The sequence below is a fragment of the Harmonia axyridis genome, chromosome 3 (assembly GCF_914767665.1).
Source record: "Harmonia axyridis chromosome 3, icHarAxyr1.1, whole genome shotgun sequence".
Classification (NCBI taxonomy): Eukaryota; Metazoa; Arthropoda; class Insecta; order Coleoptera; family Coccinellidae; genus Harmonia; species Harmonia axyridis.
The window spans coordinates 43,743,871-43,763,589 of record NC_059503.1 but is presented as its reverse complement, the minus strand read 5'-3'; the positions used below and the strand labels follow the sequence as shown (position 1 = coordinate 43,763,589).

Sequence of the window (19,719 nt, the reverse complement as noted above, 5' to 3'; positions counted from 1 at the left end):
CACGATCACAAGCGAAGACAGATAACTATTCGAATTTTGAGTTAATAGAAACAATATTCGTAAGTGGCAACGTAATCAAGTTTGACTTCAATTTTTTGAGGACAGTATTTTGATTATCGAAGGGATTCCCTTCCTGTATTTAATAGTCAGGTCAGTCTCCCCAGAAAAACGTTTTCTTTCAAGCTCCTTGCGAAGGTCCTGAAGCTGCTTAATTTGAAGTGGCGTCTTATCATCATCTATTGAAATCCTCCTGTAGTTCTCAAAGGCAGCAAAGACCCGTCTATGACGTAGGATATTGGCAGGTACCGCTGGGTTCGAAAACTCTACCTTAACCAGTCTGGGCGCCCCCTGTCGCAAATTACCGAGTCTTCTGGTCGCGATCATATCGCAGGGTGAGCCGTCCCTGATCTTCGAAATAATATCAAGAATTAAAGCTTTATCGGTTATAACATCTACTGACTCAGGAACATTTCGGATAATGAGATTGTTAGCTCGCTTAACACGATCCAGTAACTCGACTGGATTAACGTACAATAAAGAGCCATCGGTTCCAGCTGCCGCTGCCGAGATGGATGAACCAGCGATATCCTTCAAGGTCAACACTTCACTCTTCAATATAAGGCTAGCCTTCTCCAACGCCACAACATCAACTGATCCCAACTGATTCTTCAACCCCGAAACGTCCTCCCTCAGAACTGAATGGGAAGTTTTGAGGACACTGAGCTCACCACTGACTTGCTGCAATGATGACGCATGCTGCTTCAACATTTTGTCATGTGCCTCCTCACTTCTTACACAGCTGCTCAGTTTATCTGAAAGCTCTTTCTGTGCCTGCTTAATTTCAGCAATATCTCTAGCGATACCGTCGAGGATAGACAATCTGGACAAAACCATGTCCAACTGATTCGATGAACCAGTGGTTTGGGACTCCGCTACACCTGTCTTACTCCGAAGCGGACGGGGATTATTGCTTTGCTGGCTGGACATTATTAGGATGATCGAATTCCGAATAATGAAAAAAAAGGATGAAAAACAAAGGATACACGCTTCACTCAGCCGAGGCCGATCGGTGAGACTTAAATAAACGTACAAGGTGGGCCTAGGATGAGAATAGGATGAAAGAAAAAAGGGGATCAAAAACACAGGTGAAAATAAACAATAAGTCAGATCGGGTATGGCTCCCCTTAGAATGTGCTCGAGATTATCTCAAGAAACATATGCAGAGCGTCAGGCCTGAATCAATTGAAAACCGAGGTAACGAGGATTCAAAATAAACAATATAATCCAAATTAATGCAATATCAACAGATAATATCTGAAGGAATCAATACAAATTATGTACGATCAAAAATTGTGGAAATTGTAAATCACATAGAACAGAAAATGAAATTTTCTTGCGATAAAACACTCTGAATAAATCGAATAATCTTGGAGCACCACCGAAACGTGTTATCTCTCACAGGTTTTCATAATAATGAATCAAAACAGGTGCTTCTACAAGCAATTCTTTAATTTTTATAACCGTGTCAGTGTTTATTTTCTCCCACTGAAATAATATATTTTTATGAGTTAGTTGTCTTAAGGGTGCTGTTACCGATGACAAATTTGGACAAAATTTTCCTAAGTATTTTACTTAACCTAAAAATCTTAATAATTCTTTTTTATTCTTTGGAATTTCCATTTTACTGATCGCTTCCGTTCTTTCAGGATCTATTTTAATACCTTTATTGGAAACTACGAATCCTAGCAATTTAACTTCAGATTTTTTAAATTGAAATTTATTAGCATTAAATGTTATACCGTTAAGCCTAGCTGCTTCCAAAACTTGCTTTAATTTGGAGTCATGTTCCTTTTCAGTTTCTGTTGCTATTATTAAATCATCTATATAAATACCGTTATTCAGAATATTGCCAAATATCTCAGTATTTTCCCTCTGACAAATTTCTGCCGCAGTATTAATACCAAAAGGAAGACGTTTAAATCGCTATCTTCCAAATGGGGTTGCAAAGGTACATAATTTCGAAGAACTCTCATCCAAAATTATTTGATAGAAGGAATCTTTCAAATCTAATATTGAAAAATATTTTTTACCATTTAAATCTGTCAAAATCTCGTCTGGTGAAGGAATTTGGAAATCCTCTCTTTTTAAATTCTTATTTAAATCTCTCGGATCTAAACACACCCGCAATTTACCATCTTTTTTCTCAGTGATTACTATTTTATTGATCCAATCAGTAGGATTGGTCTCCTTACAAATTACATTGGCTCTTTCTAGTGACTCTATTGTTGACTTAAACTTAGGTATTAAATTTTTAGGAATTCTACGAGAAGCATGAAGTACAGGATCAGCCCCTTCTTTTAAAAATAATTTACATGGTTGTCCTGGGAATTGACCTAAATTTTCAAATATATCCTTATAACTTTTAATTATTGAATCTTTAGAAATGAATTGAAAATTTGAGACATTTTTTTCTAGCCAATCAATCTTATTAATTAACTTACATTCCAGGCAACTATCTAGACCTAATATAGGCTTGTCAGCTGTATCCACAATGTGAAAAGTTAAGATGCGTTTCTGACCTCTTACTCGACAACCCACCTTCACTGAGCCCTCGACTGGAATCCCATTACCACCAAAAGCAATGAGGTTGACTCTTTATTTTTGAATTCTTGCAGAAGGCATTACTTGGAGCAATATCCTTGATGGCAGTATATTACAATCAGCTCCAGTATCTAATTTAAACAAAACATCAATATCATTAATGCTTACCACCTCAGCCAGTATTTTACCATTATTAATTAATTTATTATTATTTTTTCCATTTGTTATTTTGAGACTATCAATGAACATTTCATTCAAATTATTATTACTATTTTCTACATTTTGGGATTCAACAGAGTGCAATTTCTTTTTGAAATTATTTCTTTTGATCTCATTTTGTTGTTTATTACCTGACATTTTCAACAAACATCCTATTTCAAAATGATGTAACTCATGACAGTAAAAACATTCTTTACCAAAAGCTGGACATTGACCTGCATTATGCTTAGTACTACATTTTTTACAATGATAAGGATTATGAACAACATTTTCCTTTTTCATTTTATTTCTGACAAAATTTGAGTTTGAATTACTTATCTTACATAGTTTAGACGAGTTGATGGAATCTACCCTCGTGCTCATGCCCTCTATCTTCGTCGCCATCTGATCTGTTTGATGTCTGCTAACTTCAGCAATCTGGCACACATCAATTGCTTTTCTTAGGAACAGGACCTCGGTTTGAAGAAGGCGTTCTCGAACATTATTATCTATGATGCCCATCACTATCTTGTCAAGTACCATTTCCTCTTCAGAGTCATACTCGCAATTCTTAACCATCATCTTTAATTCTGTGATATAACTACCCACTGACTGACCTTCTTTCTGGTTGCAGCTTAAAAATTTAAAGCGTTCATATACTACGTTCTTCTTCGGTTGACAATGCTTTTCAATGGCGTCCATTACGTCTTTCAACGTGGTTTTCTCTATTGGTAATTTTAACGTGTTGTAAATTTCCACACCTTCATCACCTATTAAATTTAGGAACGTTGCTATCTTGATTTGTTCAGCAACTTCATTTTTATTGGCAGCCAACATGTACAGGGTGGGCAAATTTCGATGTTTTAGCACTACAACTTTTGAACCAGAGGTGATAGACAAAATCTGATACCCACTTCTCGATCTCTTTTTCTGAGAAACTAACAAGGGTAGTATTCATTTTTGGCCACCTTCTTTTGTTTTCGAGTTATAAGCGAAAATTGGAAAAATGGCGATATCGAAAAACATTTATATCTCCGCTAATACTGATGATAGAGCTCCGAAATTAAAACATTATACAGGCACTTTTTTACGTAGAATCCAGTGGCGTGCTCGTATTTCCGAAAGGGTTTTTAATTACGAAGCTATGACCCAAAGTTATGTTTTTTTAAATGGGAACACTAGATTTTTGTGCCATTTTCTGAAAGCTTAATTTTTCCTGATTTCAAAAATATATAACATCGTATGGTTTGTATCAATATGAATAATAGAAAATGGTCAAAAACCTTTTTTTACTTAAGAGTCTCATATTTCTATGGTTTCAACTGTTGATGAGCCTTCCTATAACAAGAGCAGTGTCCTTCCGTCAATCTGATTATTTCTATGCTTTTCACTTATTTCTACAAAATTCGAATCTATATTTATTTTATACGAATAGTTTCGAAAAGATAAACGAACTTGGAAAAAGTTTCCTAGGTAGCTTGAACACAGTTTCAAATATTCATCTAGTGAAATATCGAGAAGAGGTGTCGACTGTGCATTGTGCAATTGTTGTCATTATTAGGTTAAATATTATTTCTTGTTTGTCCCTTCGTAATTAAAATGTTGAGTTCAATCAGATATGCATTGTTTCATATGCTGTTCAAAATGGATTGGTACTTGTGCGTATTGATTCTGGAGACCTATGTAAATAATCTCCTGATACATGCATCTCAATACAACTCTTTCGATTGAAAAATTCGATCTTGTGGTTTCTCCGTTATTTCCGAATCATTTTTTAGATAAAAAATTTATAAAACATATCTAGATTCGAATTTTGTAAAAATAAGTGAAAACTGAAAAGCATAGAAATAATCAGATTGACGGAAGGACACTGCTCTTGTTATAGAAAGCTCCAATTTTCTGTGTTCATCAACAGTTGAAACCATAGAAATATTGAGACTCTTAAGTGAAAAGAGGTTTTTGGCCATTTTCTATTATTTATATTGATCCGAATCATACGATGTTATATATTTTTGAAATCAGGAAAAATTAAGCTTTCAGAAAATGGCACAAAAATCTAGTGTTCCCATTTAAAAAAACATAACTTTGGGTCATAGCTTCGTAATTAAAAACCCTTTTGAAAATACGAGTACGCCACTGGATTCTACGTAAAAAAGTGCCTGTATAATGTTTTAATTTCAGAGCTCTATCATCAGTATTAGCGGAGATATAACTGTTTTTCGATTTCGCCATTTTTCCAATTTTCACTTTTAACTCGAAAACAAAAGAAGGTGGCCAAAAACGAAAACTACCCTTTTTAGTTTCTCAGAAAAAGAGATCGAGAAGTGGGTATCAGATTTTGTCTTTCTCCTCTGGTTCAAAAGTTGTAGTGCTAAAACATCGAAATTTGCCCACCCTGTACATTTGAAATTTCTATTTCCAAAGAGACCAGTTTCTCGCCATGTTTCCGGAAAAATTCATGATCTGGGGTAATCTTAATCCATCCATGATATTATCGAAGGAAACTTGAACACCTGACACCATGTAACGTTCAGTACCTTCTCATTATAGGTATCAAACTATATTTATTAACTAAGGCCACGTTTTATTTTATTTTATACTTTATTAAAATCTCTTAACTTCACCGCTATAATGTTGTCTCTGGACTGACTCTGTCGCGCCACCTAATGGCGGTACCTCACCCCAATATGGGAGAGGGGATTTCAGCTACTGAGCAACTCGGAATATAGGCAATCAATCATACATATTAATGTTTGATAAGTTACTCAATAACCATACACAATCACCTTCCCGGTTAATCGTTTCAGACAAATTGTGTAGAAGATTGAACAACTAATAATAAACAACTTTTTTCGGCGTCCGGGAAGTGAGCACTTCCCGGACGCTTTTTCTCTAAGAAAGTAGCATTTCCCGGCCTAGTCCGGAAAGTACGTACTTTCCGGACTAGGCCGGCAAAGAATCATAGAATCCATAGCAACCGAGATAACGGCTGACAGTTTATATGAAATTAGTTGTCAAAAATTTGCATGTTTTTTGATCGCAATCGTAATAAAATATGGAAAGCAGCACCGATAGTGTTATTTTACATGGTTGCCGAAAAAAAATTGTACGCAACACTCCCGAAAATGGTTTTTTTGGACGAATAGACGCTCACGCTCGTCCTGGAAGTCTGTGAGTCCAAAAACCCTATTTTCCGGACTTGTTACGTAAATTACTATTTCGTCTCCTGGATATCCTTCATATCTAGCTTCGTTTTCGAGAAGAAAAATTGAAGCGACTACATTATATATCATAGACGCCATGAATAGTTTTCAGAATGAGTTGAACTAATTTTTTTTCTCGATAACGAAGCTTGATATGAAGATAATACAGGAGACTGAAAAGTTTAATTTTAGTTATTCAATCTAAAAAATAAGGAAATACAGAAAAATATGCAGGTTTATTTATAAATAACTAGATACCGTTTTTTTTTCAAAACTTCTTTTCCCGTCATATCTCGAAAACGACGGTTCGTAGACCATTTTTATGACCAAACGAATCGATATCTGAAGTTTCGTACCAGTGTGACCAGATTTAGTAGAAATCTACTTTTTTAGTAGATTTTTCGCATTTTCATGAAATTTTTAGTAGGGAGAAATCAGTTGGGAGATTTTGTTAGGATTCATAAGTTTTAGAAATCTCAACGAGACGGTTGGGAATTGGGATACCTAGATTATTCCGATGAATCAATTCATTGTTCATCGAGGTTCTACGAGGTTCTAGAAGAACGTACATAAACATAACAAAATCCTAAAATTTCTTTGGTGACTGTCGGTTGAGAAAAACTACGAAAGGTGATGAAAGGGTAGATACCTCATTTGAAACAGATGGTGTATCGAGTGGTGTAAAATCTTCTGTTGAAAATATACCATGATCTCACATCTGGTATTCTATTAAGCGAAAAAAAAAAGGTGTATCTAGAATTTCATTGACAAATTAAAGTGACTGAATATTTCAGATTCATAGATATTCATTTCACATTACAGTAATCGGGAAATTAGACAAAATGGGGGTGTTCCATTTAAAAAAATGACGGTGACGTCATTACTCAAAAGTAATTCACCCTGTGTATTAGATTATTATTTTAAAATACAGTGAATTAAAATCAAAAATCAACGTGTTTCAGGATTACCTATTTCTTGAAATGGTCTGTTTAACTAAAACTGAATTTGTTCCATACTTCACGGACACAGTGTATATCATGTAAATCATTAAATAAAAGGATCTTTGAACAATTTCCGCAAAACCAATTTTTTTATAATTCTTTCAGATTTAACTTCTAAACGTATCTTGTATCTAATGCCTCGAACACTGATGTCAAAAGAATTCTGTATTTGGTTATATCTCATTGGGTATTTTGTACATCATTGTCAGTGATTGCATGATTTTGGCAATATTTGAAGTTATGTGGGAAAAGAACTTTTATGGAAATGAGTCATTTCTTAAAAAGAAACACAAATCAGTAAAATCTTTTCTGATCGGACAAAAACTCTTATGTATCAACTTATGTGATCCTTGGTTTTTCGTTTTATAGTATAGTTAAATAATGAAGTATTTGTTTGAAGAATATACCTACGGAAGCAGGTATGAAGGTCGTGAAGAATAAAATCTCAAAATTTTATTAGTTCAGTATCCCGTTGGCCAATAGTCGATTAAAAAACAATAGTATTATTTACAGAGTTACGTAAACGACAATGAAAATTCAAATCATAACAATAAAAACGTATAAAGGTTAAAAATTTAATGTGCAAAAAAGTTCCATTAGGATTATTCCATGATGAAATTCATATTTTCATTCAAATTTTCATTGCTCTGATACTTGCCCAAAGAAATATTCCAGTAGGCACTTAAAAAAGAAGGCCAGAAACGATTTTTACGACGATTTTACGAATAATGAGAAAATTTAATGCAGCATCATCTGTGAAATTTCGTCAAAAAGTATGTTAGTAAATATTTGGTAGTTTTCAGAACGATGTTGGTAGATGTCTGCGGCAAATTTAGGAGATTTACCATATGCCAATCTGGTCGCACTGCTTCGTAACGTAGTGGAAAATCAAATATTATTTAAGTCGTTCAAGTCGTTCATAATTTGAGTTAGTTTGATGGTTCAGAATTAATTCTTATTCAGGTTAACTATCTTTCTTACCAGATGTTGTTAATCTCATTATTTGGGATGAATATTTTCTCCGAATACTGCATTCTTTGCGGGTTGGGTAGGTCATAAAAAGTCATAAAAGCTCTTTGGGATTTGCCAAAAGAACGGTTCTATTAGAAATGTTCTGGTTTAAAAACAAATTTTTTCTTGGAAATGTGCATTCAAAACAGAAAATGATTGAAATATGAACTTCAACTCGAATATACATTGGAATATGTAGTTATGCAAATGCATATTCTTCCTACTTAGGCTTAAGCCAAACTCGTCGGTTTTGTGATCTAGGAAATATTGGATAATTTTTTGAAGATATTTTGTTTGAAATTTTAATATTTATGGTTGAGCTATCCACATAATATTCATTACTACTCTTGAAAGTATTGAAATTGTTATTTAACATTTCATTCAGATTAAATTGAAAGGTTCGAAATCTTCAGAAAAAAAAATTCGAACGGCTATATCTACCAAATTCCTTGTCGCGTTTTGACTAACTAAACTACAATATTCGATACTCGAAAGGGTGTTGAGTGGAGTAGCCTTGGCTAGAATTTGCAGAATAAAGACTCTATTATTATTATTAATAAGATATCCTGAAATTTTCAAGTTTGAATATCTCTTCGAGAATTATCATTTTTTCGGCCGGACGAACAGACTCGAATTTCAGGACGGATTCATCATCAGTGAGTCGATCCTTCGGTCGAACCTCATTGTTTTTGACCATCTCTGCCACAAAATTCATAAATTACAGACATTGAGACGAAATAATAAAGCTGAACGACGGCTCAAAAATATATGATCATAAGTTTTCAAGTATGAAATAATAACTCATCACATTCGTCCATTCCATGCAGGTTCCGGCTATTTGATATTCAATCTATATGTTGGTTAACTAGCATCATTCATTATTATGAAAATTCAATTTTTTCTTTCATTCAAATATAGTCAAACATTTTTCTACAAATAAAAATTGAATTGTTAAAAATTCAAAATCATATTTGAAGAATATGAACTTGTTCTCTTTCATTTTCATTTTGCTCATTCTTTTTTATTTCGATAATCCTGTTTATATTATCAACTCTGAAAAATAATAACCTAATTTTTTTATTTTCAAAAATTTACTTTTTTGAATCAGTTCGCTTCTATAAAGTTCTGCTGTACTTCTCCTCTTACCCTACCATAATCTCACATATGTTTATAGGAACAATATTTATTCCGATTAAAAAACTTCACTTTCAACAGTTCCTACTAAAGTCCTTAGTGCTCGAAAGTTCGGATTACTTTTACAAAGTGCTTAGTAATCACGGGTCTTTTGTGAAAATCGGTGCTTAGCCCTTTTTTTCGAGTGTTCAGTGCTTAATGCTCAAGCACTTTTTTCCAGTGCTCATCACAGCTCTGTACCATACACAGGATTTGAGCGGATACTCCACGTATTCAACAACTTTGACCAACATATCCAGTTTACCATCGAAACTGAAGATGAAAACAACTCTGATCCCTTTCTTGATACGAAGGTTTGAGGGACAAATGAAACAATTAAACTAGACTGGCATCGGAAGGAGACAAGTTCAAATAAGTTTATTCATTTCAGATCATCAACATCCAATAAATATGAAGATCAATTGTATAAAAGAGATGAAAAACAGGATACAGAGAAACTGCCACTCAGATTTGGTAGATGCGAATATCAAGAAATTACAAAAGATATTTCAAGAGAACTCTTAAACTCCCATTGAGAAACATCATCTTTCCTCTGTGTCTCTTAAACGGTAATTAATTTCTATGATCTGTTACCGGTATCATATGATCTGTTACCAGTATCATATGATCTGTTACCAGTATCATATGATCTGTTACCATTATTATATGATCTGTTACCAGTATCATATGAACCATAAAAATTACTGAAAAAAATATTTTAGAATATATCGAATATGTCGAACAGAAACCAAAATATAACTAAATATTTGTAACATTAACTGGAGAACGAAGCGAGATATCTATGATCAGCTTTCTGATATCATCTGATTATTTCGAAAAAAGAGCTCAGGGACGGAGGTCCTTGAAAATTTTATACGGTATAGTAACTATCAAATCGTCGACAAATTTCTCTAGGAACTACACCTTAAATGTCAATTTTGGGAAAGAAGTGTCCAACAAGTGATTCATGACATAACAATTATGTTGGACACTTCTGTCCAAAAATTGACATTTAAGGTGTTGTTCCGAATGAAATTTGTCGGCGATTTGATAGTTACTAAACCGTACACAGGATCTGAGAAAATACTCCACTTATTCAACAGCTATGACCCACATATCCAGTTTACCATCGAAACTGAAGATGAAAACAACTATGTTCCCTTCTTGATACGAAGGTTTGCAGGATAAATGAAACAATTAAACTCGACTGGCATCGGAAGTGGACGAGTTCAAAAAAGTTCATCCATTTCAGATCAGACAATTCAATAAATATGAAGATAAATTGTATGAAAGAAATGAAAAACAGGATCCAGAGAATCTGCCACCCAGATTTGGTGGATACGAATATAAAGAAATTACAAAAGATCTTTCAAGAGAACTTTTATCCAAAGCAGATGCTCAGCAAGTTGTTATATGAGACAAAAACAATATCCACAGAAGAACCACAACCAATACTTCAACAAGGTGATAATACTATCGAAAATGACTCCATGATGAAATATGGCAGCCTACCCAACCTAGAACAAAAATCAGAAACTGCTTCAAAGGAGAAGAAGTTAAGATCTCCACCTATAACATGAAAACCATTAAAAACTTGTTTAGCAAATTGAAAGACCCAATACCAACCCAACTACAATCAAATGTTGTTTATAAGATCGATTGCTCTGAATGTGAGGGCACCTATGTGGGAGAAACATCTCAGTGGCTAAAGAGTCGGTTGTCACTACACAAAAATGATGTAAGAAAAATGAACCCTCGGTGTGCCTTGTCTGCACACTCGATGTATTTTTTTGACAGTACCCTCGTAAAAATTTTAATTTTATTGAGTTGACTTGTGAAGTTTTTATTGAATGAATATTGCTAGACTAATGTGGATGTGCAACTGTAATGATATACAATCTTGAAAAAGGCTTATTTCACGCCGAAACATATGTTGATTTCACTGAATGAAATGTAAATACAAAAAAAATCACACTTTTAATACATCAAATACAGCACAAGAAATATTTAATATATATATATATATAGGAAAGGAAATATTTCTTGTATATATATATATATATATATATATATATATATATATATATATTGATGTATTAAAAGTGTGATTTTTTTGTATTTACATTTCATTCAGTGAAATCAACATATGTTTCGGCGTGAAATAAGCCTTTTTCAAGATTGTATATCATTACAGTTGCACATCCACATTAGTCACATTATATATATATATATATATATATATATATATATATATATATATATATATATATGTATATTGTGGAATTATAAGGGCAAACGACTCGTTTTTTGGGAGAAATCTCAAGTGAAACTCTTCATTCTTTGCCAAGCTTTCGAATTCAATTTAATTCTTCTTCAGGGCCTCTGGAATGCATTGAAATTTATTTTATTTCTACATTAAATTATTTTTACCTGTTTACTTACTGAATTTGAGGTTATGTTAAATAAATCTGACTAGCTATAAACATTTTTGGTTATCATCAATGAGTTACAACTATTTGAATGCAACTACGATTTTTAAAAACACTTATGAAACACAATGTTGGAAAATTTAAAAATTAATCAGATTGTTCAAATTTTGTCAAGGTATAAAATTTGTTCAATTCGTCAATTTGACAGTCTGCCATTCTATGGTGTTATTCGTTGACTGGACCATCGAAGAATACTTCGTTTTCCTTTTATTTCGATTTTTCCAACCAATAACGATAAATGGAACTTAACTTATTCGTTTCCTTTTTCTTATTAATTGTATTCTCTTTTTCATTAATTTCAATCATTTCTAAAAACAATCTTTTTCGATAATTTTTTTCCTATGGTCAAGATTGAATGCGTGGGATGCTAGTGCGCATCGTTCTGGATATTTAGTGATATCCGATTCGTGTAATGCCATTCTCCGTTTAATCTACTGTGATGTTTGTCCTATATAAGTTTTTTCACAATTCTCACACTTCACCTCATAAACCACATTGCTCTTGACGGGCGTTTCGATCGGGTACTTCAGTCTTGTATATAAGTTTTTAACGGTCTTCTGATCATGTACTGCAATTTTAATATTTTCAATCATTTTTATTCCAAAGACTCTTACAATTTAAATTCAAATATATATGTATATACCTATATATGATGATGATGAAGCAATTTCAAGCTAGATATGGAATGTCATATCGATGACGTCAATATGCCGATCTTCACGAGGATTAATGCATCCGAAACACCCGTCTAGATCATTAAAGCGACAAAAATGACAACATATGATAATTAACATCTCAACAAATCCTATACGAAGATCTGTGGTCTCACTGGTCTCCAAAAGCGCAATTAGAGCATGAATGAATAGCGTTCAAAAGTTCCTAACATCCCCCCCAATCTGTTCTCTTCTAGAATTTTATAAGTTTTTAGAGAAAATATAATGTTTTACTTTCCAGATAAACTAATGAAGCAATTGCATACGCGAAACAAAAGTTGTGAAGTACTCATGTTGGCACGAATCACTAAATTTTAGTTTGGTCTTTTTTATAATAACTTATTATTTTCAGAGTTCTGGCAAACGAAATTCAATTTTCATTACAAAATTCATTGCGTGATGAATACTATTTCAAAATATTTCAACAATCGCAGAACAATTGGAGTGATCTGAAAAATAGAGCACTTTCAATAAACTAAATGTCATCAAACTGCGCATGGTTAAAAATCAATCAATCAACTAAAATAATTCTGATCATCCTCTTCCTTCAGTGATTTCTTGACCAAATGTAAATTATAATGAATTTAAAAAACAATGTAGGATGGATTGAATGGGAACGATCCCATACAGTAGATAATTTCCAGCAGAAATTATAATTTCGGCATAAATGGATTTCTGAAGAAATTCTAGATGTTTATAATTATATTAAACCATGAGTAAATATAAGTCCCCTGTTAACCAGTAGGAGTCATCTTCGTTTAACACGACTCTCACAACAAAACAGCCTCGTCATCGCAGAAAAGTTGATTTTACTGACAAGTCCATTGTTGGGTCCGGTTTGAAAGGAATGCGAAGAACCATATTCAAATTCTTGATAAATTACAGATCAAAGAGATCATGATCTCTTGTAAACTCTTAGAATCGACCGATGTAGAATGCGGGCATTCTATCTATGACTTGACGAAAATTCCTAAATTAAAATGGAAATTGAAGCTGAAATTATCTCGATCGTTAGTCTGAAAGAAATTCGGTGTACGTCATTCAAAACTCCAGTTTTTTTGTCGATTCATTATTTTTTTTATTTCCTTTCATTCCTCTTTTCAGTCTACCAGAAATATTTTGTAAATGGTCCATCAATTTCATTTTATGAAAACGAAGTTGTTATAATGATAATTCATTAGAGTTTTGGGCCTTCGTTACCCGAACGAAGCTGCCCTAATCATGTTTTCACAATATGTGTATTCTTCTACTTTGATCCATTGATGCTCTCGGATCACATCTATCTCCATAAACTCAAATACTCTCACATGGAAAAACTGCACTACTCGAAATTTCTAGGGTGGGTTAAGATATGGAATGCCGTAGTTGTGTTCGTTAATGAAAAAAATCCGGCTAGGGTTCTCATTAATGTTTCCGTTCGAAATTTCATTATCCTTATAATATCGAATCTAGGAATGTATTGAATATAATTCCGATTATATAATTTGTATTTCGATGTACATTTTCAGAATTGGTTAGCGAAATAACACAGATCATGAAATTTCAACAAAAAACATTGTGAGAACATACATATAATTATGTTTTTGAGATGGAAAACCTTGTTTTTAAAAAAACTTTATTTACAAGAAAAAGACGAAAGGTACGATCAAAACTATCTGTCATGAACTGATCTATTATTGACTGATCTATTATTGACTGATCTATTATTGACTTATCCGTTATGACTGACTAAAAAACAATGCATCTGAGAATTTATAACATTACTTATCTCTAATGCAAAATGTGGCGTGATCCTAAGCGTCACACAAAGAATAGCTAAAATAGCAAAATTACATTGTAAGAACAAAGGATGTATTATAGTTACAATAGGCATTCATTCCACCCACATTATCCCGTGTTTGAGATTGATGAGTTAACAATATTCTATCATGAAATATAAAGTAATAAATGAAGATTCGAAAATATGTCGTATGATCAGAATGGGGTCGTATTATGTAATTCCTCCCCTTCTTGGAAAAAGGTATCACCTTGCTGAGGTGTAGCTTTTAAAGATACATTTTTTCTGAAATATCTACAAGCAAAAGCAATAACAATAATAATTATAAGTATTGTCAAAATAAATGCAAATGTTATTCCAATAGGTTGAAGATTCCACTGCTCTAATTCTTCTAAAACGATGTCTGGAATATCTTCATTCTTGATAAGTTCTTCTTGAGAATCATTCTTGATAAAATGGGTCTGCTTGGGTAGAATAATATATTTTTCTTCATTTATGATGGTTAGAGGAAAAATTTCTTTTTGTGAATTACTTATAGTACATTTAGAATGCAACAGGGCCATTGGCGGAATAAAATAATGTTTAATTTGATGAGGGCATTTCTCTATGACTTTTCTATTGTCTAGAGATAAAATATTTCCATCTTCTAATAATTTCAAATCTGAATAGGGAACTGATGTTGTTCTGGTACAATTTTCTTTATGGGTTTTCAAAACGTTGATGAGGCATCTTGGAGGTTTCTTCATGGATTCTTGATTACATAGGAAGTCCTTTTCAACTGGATGACATTCACTTGTCGACCATTGTAATATTTCTTCTTGAGATAGCAAATAGGAATCGGTGTAAGGAAGGGTTTCATTATTTTGTGATAGGAAGTAAAACTTATACAACTCGTATTCCTTTTCATAAATAGTTGGAATCGATATTAAGAACAATAACATCTTGTTTTTGAAAATAACTTTCGTATAACAAAGTTGATAATAATCCTTCAAATGATGAACAGGGATTATCGTAACATTTTTGATTAATTCAGAAAATTGATTGTAAGGCGTGTAAAAGATGTAATCTAGCAAAACTGACTGCCGTTTGAATTTCATCAATAGTATTTTTAATATCTTTAATTTGAAATGTCATAAGATGCATTTGTTCGACTTCTTGGAGTGCAGGTACAATTTGTAATAATTTCAAATTTTCAGTTATTTTTTGAAATTCATCGTAATATTTGTTCTTTAAGTCATTAACTACAGTAGCAATATTCTTTTGATTCCTCATGAGTATTTTCTCATTTTTCTTTATGCCATCAAAATAATTCTTAAATAATTCCTCATCATCTGAATCTAAAGTTCCGAATAAAATCTTTGATATTTTTCCACCGAGATTAATAAGTCCTCTTTTTGTTTTTATATTTTCATTTAATAATTCTTCAAGGGCTTTGATATTCAATTCATTGGAATGTCGTAAATATTTAAAATTCGCTGTTTGTGCAAAACCTAGTGGTTCTTTTCTAATATTCTCAATTTCTTTCTGATATTCGCTAATTACTTTTTCAATCTTACTTAAATCAATATGATATATTAATTGCAAATTTCTATTTGTAATAAATGCTCTTCCAAGTTGTATAGGTAAAATATTGTTTTCAATAGGAATAATTTCTAAGGTAAATGATTCTATGATAATCTCAAGTAGTGTGAGTGTCACGATGAAATAATTCATTTTCAATCTGAAATAAAAATTAAAATTTACTTTTTCCGTTGTTTCAGAATTTTTTTATGATAAATATGTTTATTCTTATTATCTTGTATACGATGTGAATCAATTTCTTTCGCATCTATCATTTTGAATGCGGGATCAAGTTTTCTTGTAATTGGAGCTTTGATATAGGTCGGGTTTTTATTGAGAGGGTGATCTTCTTTCGCACGTCTCTTATAATTCGTTTTTTCTAAGCGATTTAATTGTTTATCTCGTTGTTTTTCTATTTGTTTCGTGATGTCATTCAAATTTTCAATATAATTTTCTACATAATTTTGAACTTGTTCGTTATGCGTACGTTCAATAGGTAATGAGTAATTTAAGTCTGCCTTAATAATTTGCATGGGGGTCATTTCTAAACTTGAGTGATTTGAATTATTATAACTTAATAACGCTTGAGCTAATTTATTTTGAAAAGTACTGTTTTTACCGTCAATAGTTCTCAATTGTTCAATAAGTGTTGATTGAAATCGTTCCACTGAAGCATTCGAATTTGGGTTGTAATTTGTAATGTAATGAATTTCGATTTTATGCACTTTACATAGATCTTGTACAACATTATTTTTGAATTCAATTCCGTTGTCACATGTTATTCTATTAGGTATACCATAATGGCTGAAGTAAATTATTAATTTATCTACAATTTCTAATCCGTTCTTTTGAAGTAAGGGATAACATTGTCCCAATCTAGAAAATGAATCTATTATACTTAAACAGTATGTTTGACCAAATCGTATTGTATCGCAATAAAGATGAGAAAAGGGTTTAGAACCAACAGGATTAGGTTTATATTGTAATTGAATTGGAGTTCTTTCATATTTGCTTTTCTGGCAATATTCACACGAATTTATATAATTCTGAACATCTTTATTCATATTCGGCCAATAAAATTTCCGTTTCAAACTAATAAGATTTTCTCTTAATCCTCGATGTATCGTTTTGGTTTCATGATACTGAGTGATTCTAAGTTGTCTTTCATCTATGTCTTCAACGTCTTCTAACAAGATTCTTGAAATTTTTAAATCAAAACTCTTATAGTCGAATTTCTCTTGCAAAATTCGTATAAGCGGTTTTTCTAATTCTGGTGATTTGAAAAATAATGTATAGGAACTTTTTGGTCTAATATATTCTTTAATAAATTTATATAAATCGCTTTCAATTGAATTTATGGAAACAATAAATCTGAGTTTTTCTCCGAATAGTTTAATTTTTATAACATTATAATTAGATGCAGTTTTGAATATTATTTGTAAATTAGATGAGTTAATACTTCTTTCTGTATAAGGTATTTCGAAAATTGGATTTTCAATATTGCTATGAATAGTTATATTGTCGTGAATAATAACATTTTCAGTTTCGAAGTCAATTATATCATCTTCAATTTCATTAGTAAATTCATTATTATCATTATTTTCGTATTCACTCGCATTTAATAATTCTAAGCATTCATCAAGTTCTTCGTCAGTAACTTGATTAATCACTGAAACTAAATCATCTTCAATAGCATTTAAATCTTCAATACCATTAAAATCATTCATTTGGGAATTCAATGTTTCAATTTGATTTATTTCATTATTATCATCTCTGGGTAAATAATATACAATCACTTTCATATTTGAATTGAAAAAAATATACTTTATCATATTGAATATCGTTGACCATTTTAATCGGTCCAAGCCGCTGGCAATGCGCGGTAATGCTAAACATTTTTCATTATTTTGTTTACATAATCTTTCGAGATTCAAAATCGCTTGAAATACATCTTCATACTTAGGTTTATCATAATAAAATTCTTTTGTGATTAAATAGTAAATATTCCGATTATTTTTTCGGATCGCGGCAACTTCGCCTATAGATTTATTTTGAGATTTTAAATTTTCAATTTTGCCATATTTATTTTTGAAACTTAAAGCTATTCCTTTATTCATATGTAAATCTCGTGAAACACAATGTGCTAATGCAAAATTCTTTTGAGAATTGAATAAATTTCCTTCTTTTTCTTTAATGTTTGGTGAATCTTTGATATCGTTATTTTCTTGCGCCTTCATAAAATTTTTGTAAGTTAGGTCATCTTCCATAACTATTCTACTTAATGCATCTGCATTGTTCTGCGAGCCTTTTCTATATTTTATTTCATAATCAAATTCTTCAAGTTTTATTCGCCATCTCATTAGTCTCGAATTAGGTTCTTTCAGAGAAAATAGCCAAATTAAAGGTTTATGATCTGTATAAATTGTAAATTTTCTTCCGTATAAATATGGCCTGAAATGTTTACACGACCATACAATCGATAATAATTCTTTTTCGATCACACTGTATCGAGATTCAGCTTCATTTAAAGTTCTACTCGCGAAAGCAATCGGAAGATCATTGGGCGGTTGACCTTGAGACAATACTGAACCTACTGCATATCCGGATGCATCTGTAGTTAAAACAAAGGGTTCTTTGAAATCAGGATATCGCAATATAGGATGGTTTAATAAATTTCGTTTACATACTTCAAAGGCTTCAACATATTTTGGATCATCTTTATTGATTTTAGAATTTTTTTTCAAGCAATTTGTAAGGGGTTTGGTAATTTTTGCAAAGTTAGGTATAAATTTCCTATAATATCCGACTAAACCAAGAAATGATTTGATTTCTTTTTGAGTTTTTGGAATTGGGAATTTATTCACAGCAGTTAATTTATTAGGGTTAGGTTTAATTCCTTCTGGGGTTATAATATGACCTAGAAATTCTATTTCAGTTTTGAAAAAATGACATTTGTCCAATTGTATTTTCAAATTATCTTCTTTAAATACTTCAAGAATACTATGGATGTCTGCTAAGTGTTGTTCTATTGAATCTGAGAAAATAACAACATCATCCATATAAACATAACAATTTTTTCCAATATAATTTCTCAATACTATATTCATTAATCTTTGAAAAGATGCAGGGGCATTTTTCAATCCGAATGGCATTCGTAAAAATTCATAATGACCATTTTCAATTGTAAAGGCGGTCTTTTCTATTGAGTCACTATCTAATTCAATTTGATGAAAACCTGACGCTAAATCGAGCGTTGTAAAATATTTCTTTTTTCCTAACTTATCTAAAATGGCATCGATTTGCGGTAAAGGGTATTTATCATCAATAGTTTTTTCATTTAATTTTCTATAATCAATTGCTATGCGCCATTTTTGTTTTTGTGATAAATCTTTTTATTTTTCTTTGGAACTACAACAACAGGAAAGGACCATGGTGAAATACTTGGTCTAATAATTTTCTTTTCTAACATATCATCGATTTGTTTCTTAATTTCCTCTCTATGTATTTCGGGGTATCGATATATCTTACAATGAACGGGAACTTCATCTATCGTTCGAATTCTATGTTTAATTTTATTAGAAAAATTCAAGGGTTGACCCGGTAATTGAATTGCATCTTTGTTAGTTTGTAAAATTTTCATTAATTGATTACTTATTTTGGATTCCAGATGGCTAAGGTCCACTGGTATTTTGATAGGATTTTGACAAACTTGTTGATATTCAAAGGGAACTTGACAAAATTCATTTTTTAAAATTTGATTTTTGAAATCTAACATTAATCCATACTTATTTAAGAAATCTGCTCCTATAAGTCCGTCATAATTCTTATGAAATTTATAAAGAATGAAAGGATGAAAGTCGTTTATTCTAAATTCAGAAAACAATGGTGACGATACTTTTTCATTCGACGTTTCTTGTCTCATGCAAGCAGTTAATGTAGTCGATTCTTTGAAAATATTCTCAGGGAAATAATTATATGCAAATTTAGGATCAA

General features: G+C 31.9%; 1 protein-coding gene across 1 annotated transcript; it reads right to left on the bottom strand.

The window, feature by feature from the left end:
* Positions 1-1,488: 1,488 nt before the first annotated feature.
* On the bottom strand, positions 1,489-5,370 carry LOC123676482. The gene is made up of 2 exons (XM_045612384.1): positions 5,260-5,370; positions 1,489-3,617 (listed from the first exon to the last, which is right to left on the bottom strand). Exon 2 carries the CDS (start codon positions 3,499-3,501, stop codon positions 2,656-2,658), a length of 846 nt encoding a protein of 281 aa, XP_045468340.1. The 5' UTR covers positions 3,502-3,617; positions 5,260-5,370; the 3' UTR covers positions 1,489-2,655.
* Between the last annotated feature and the right edge of the window lie 14,349 nt (positions 5,371-19,719).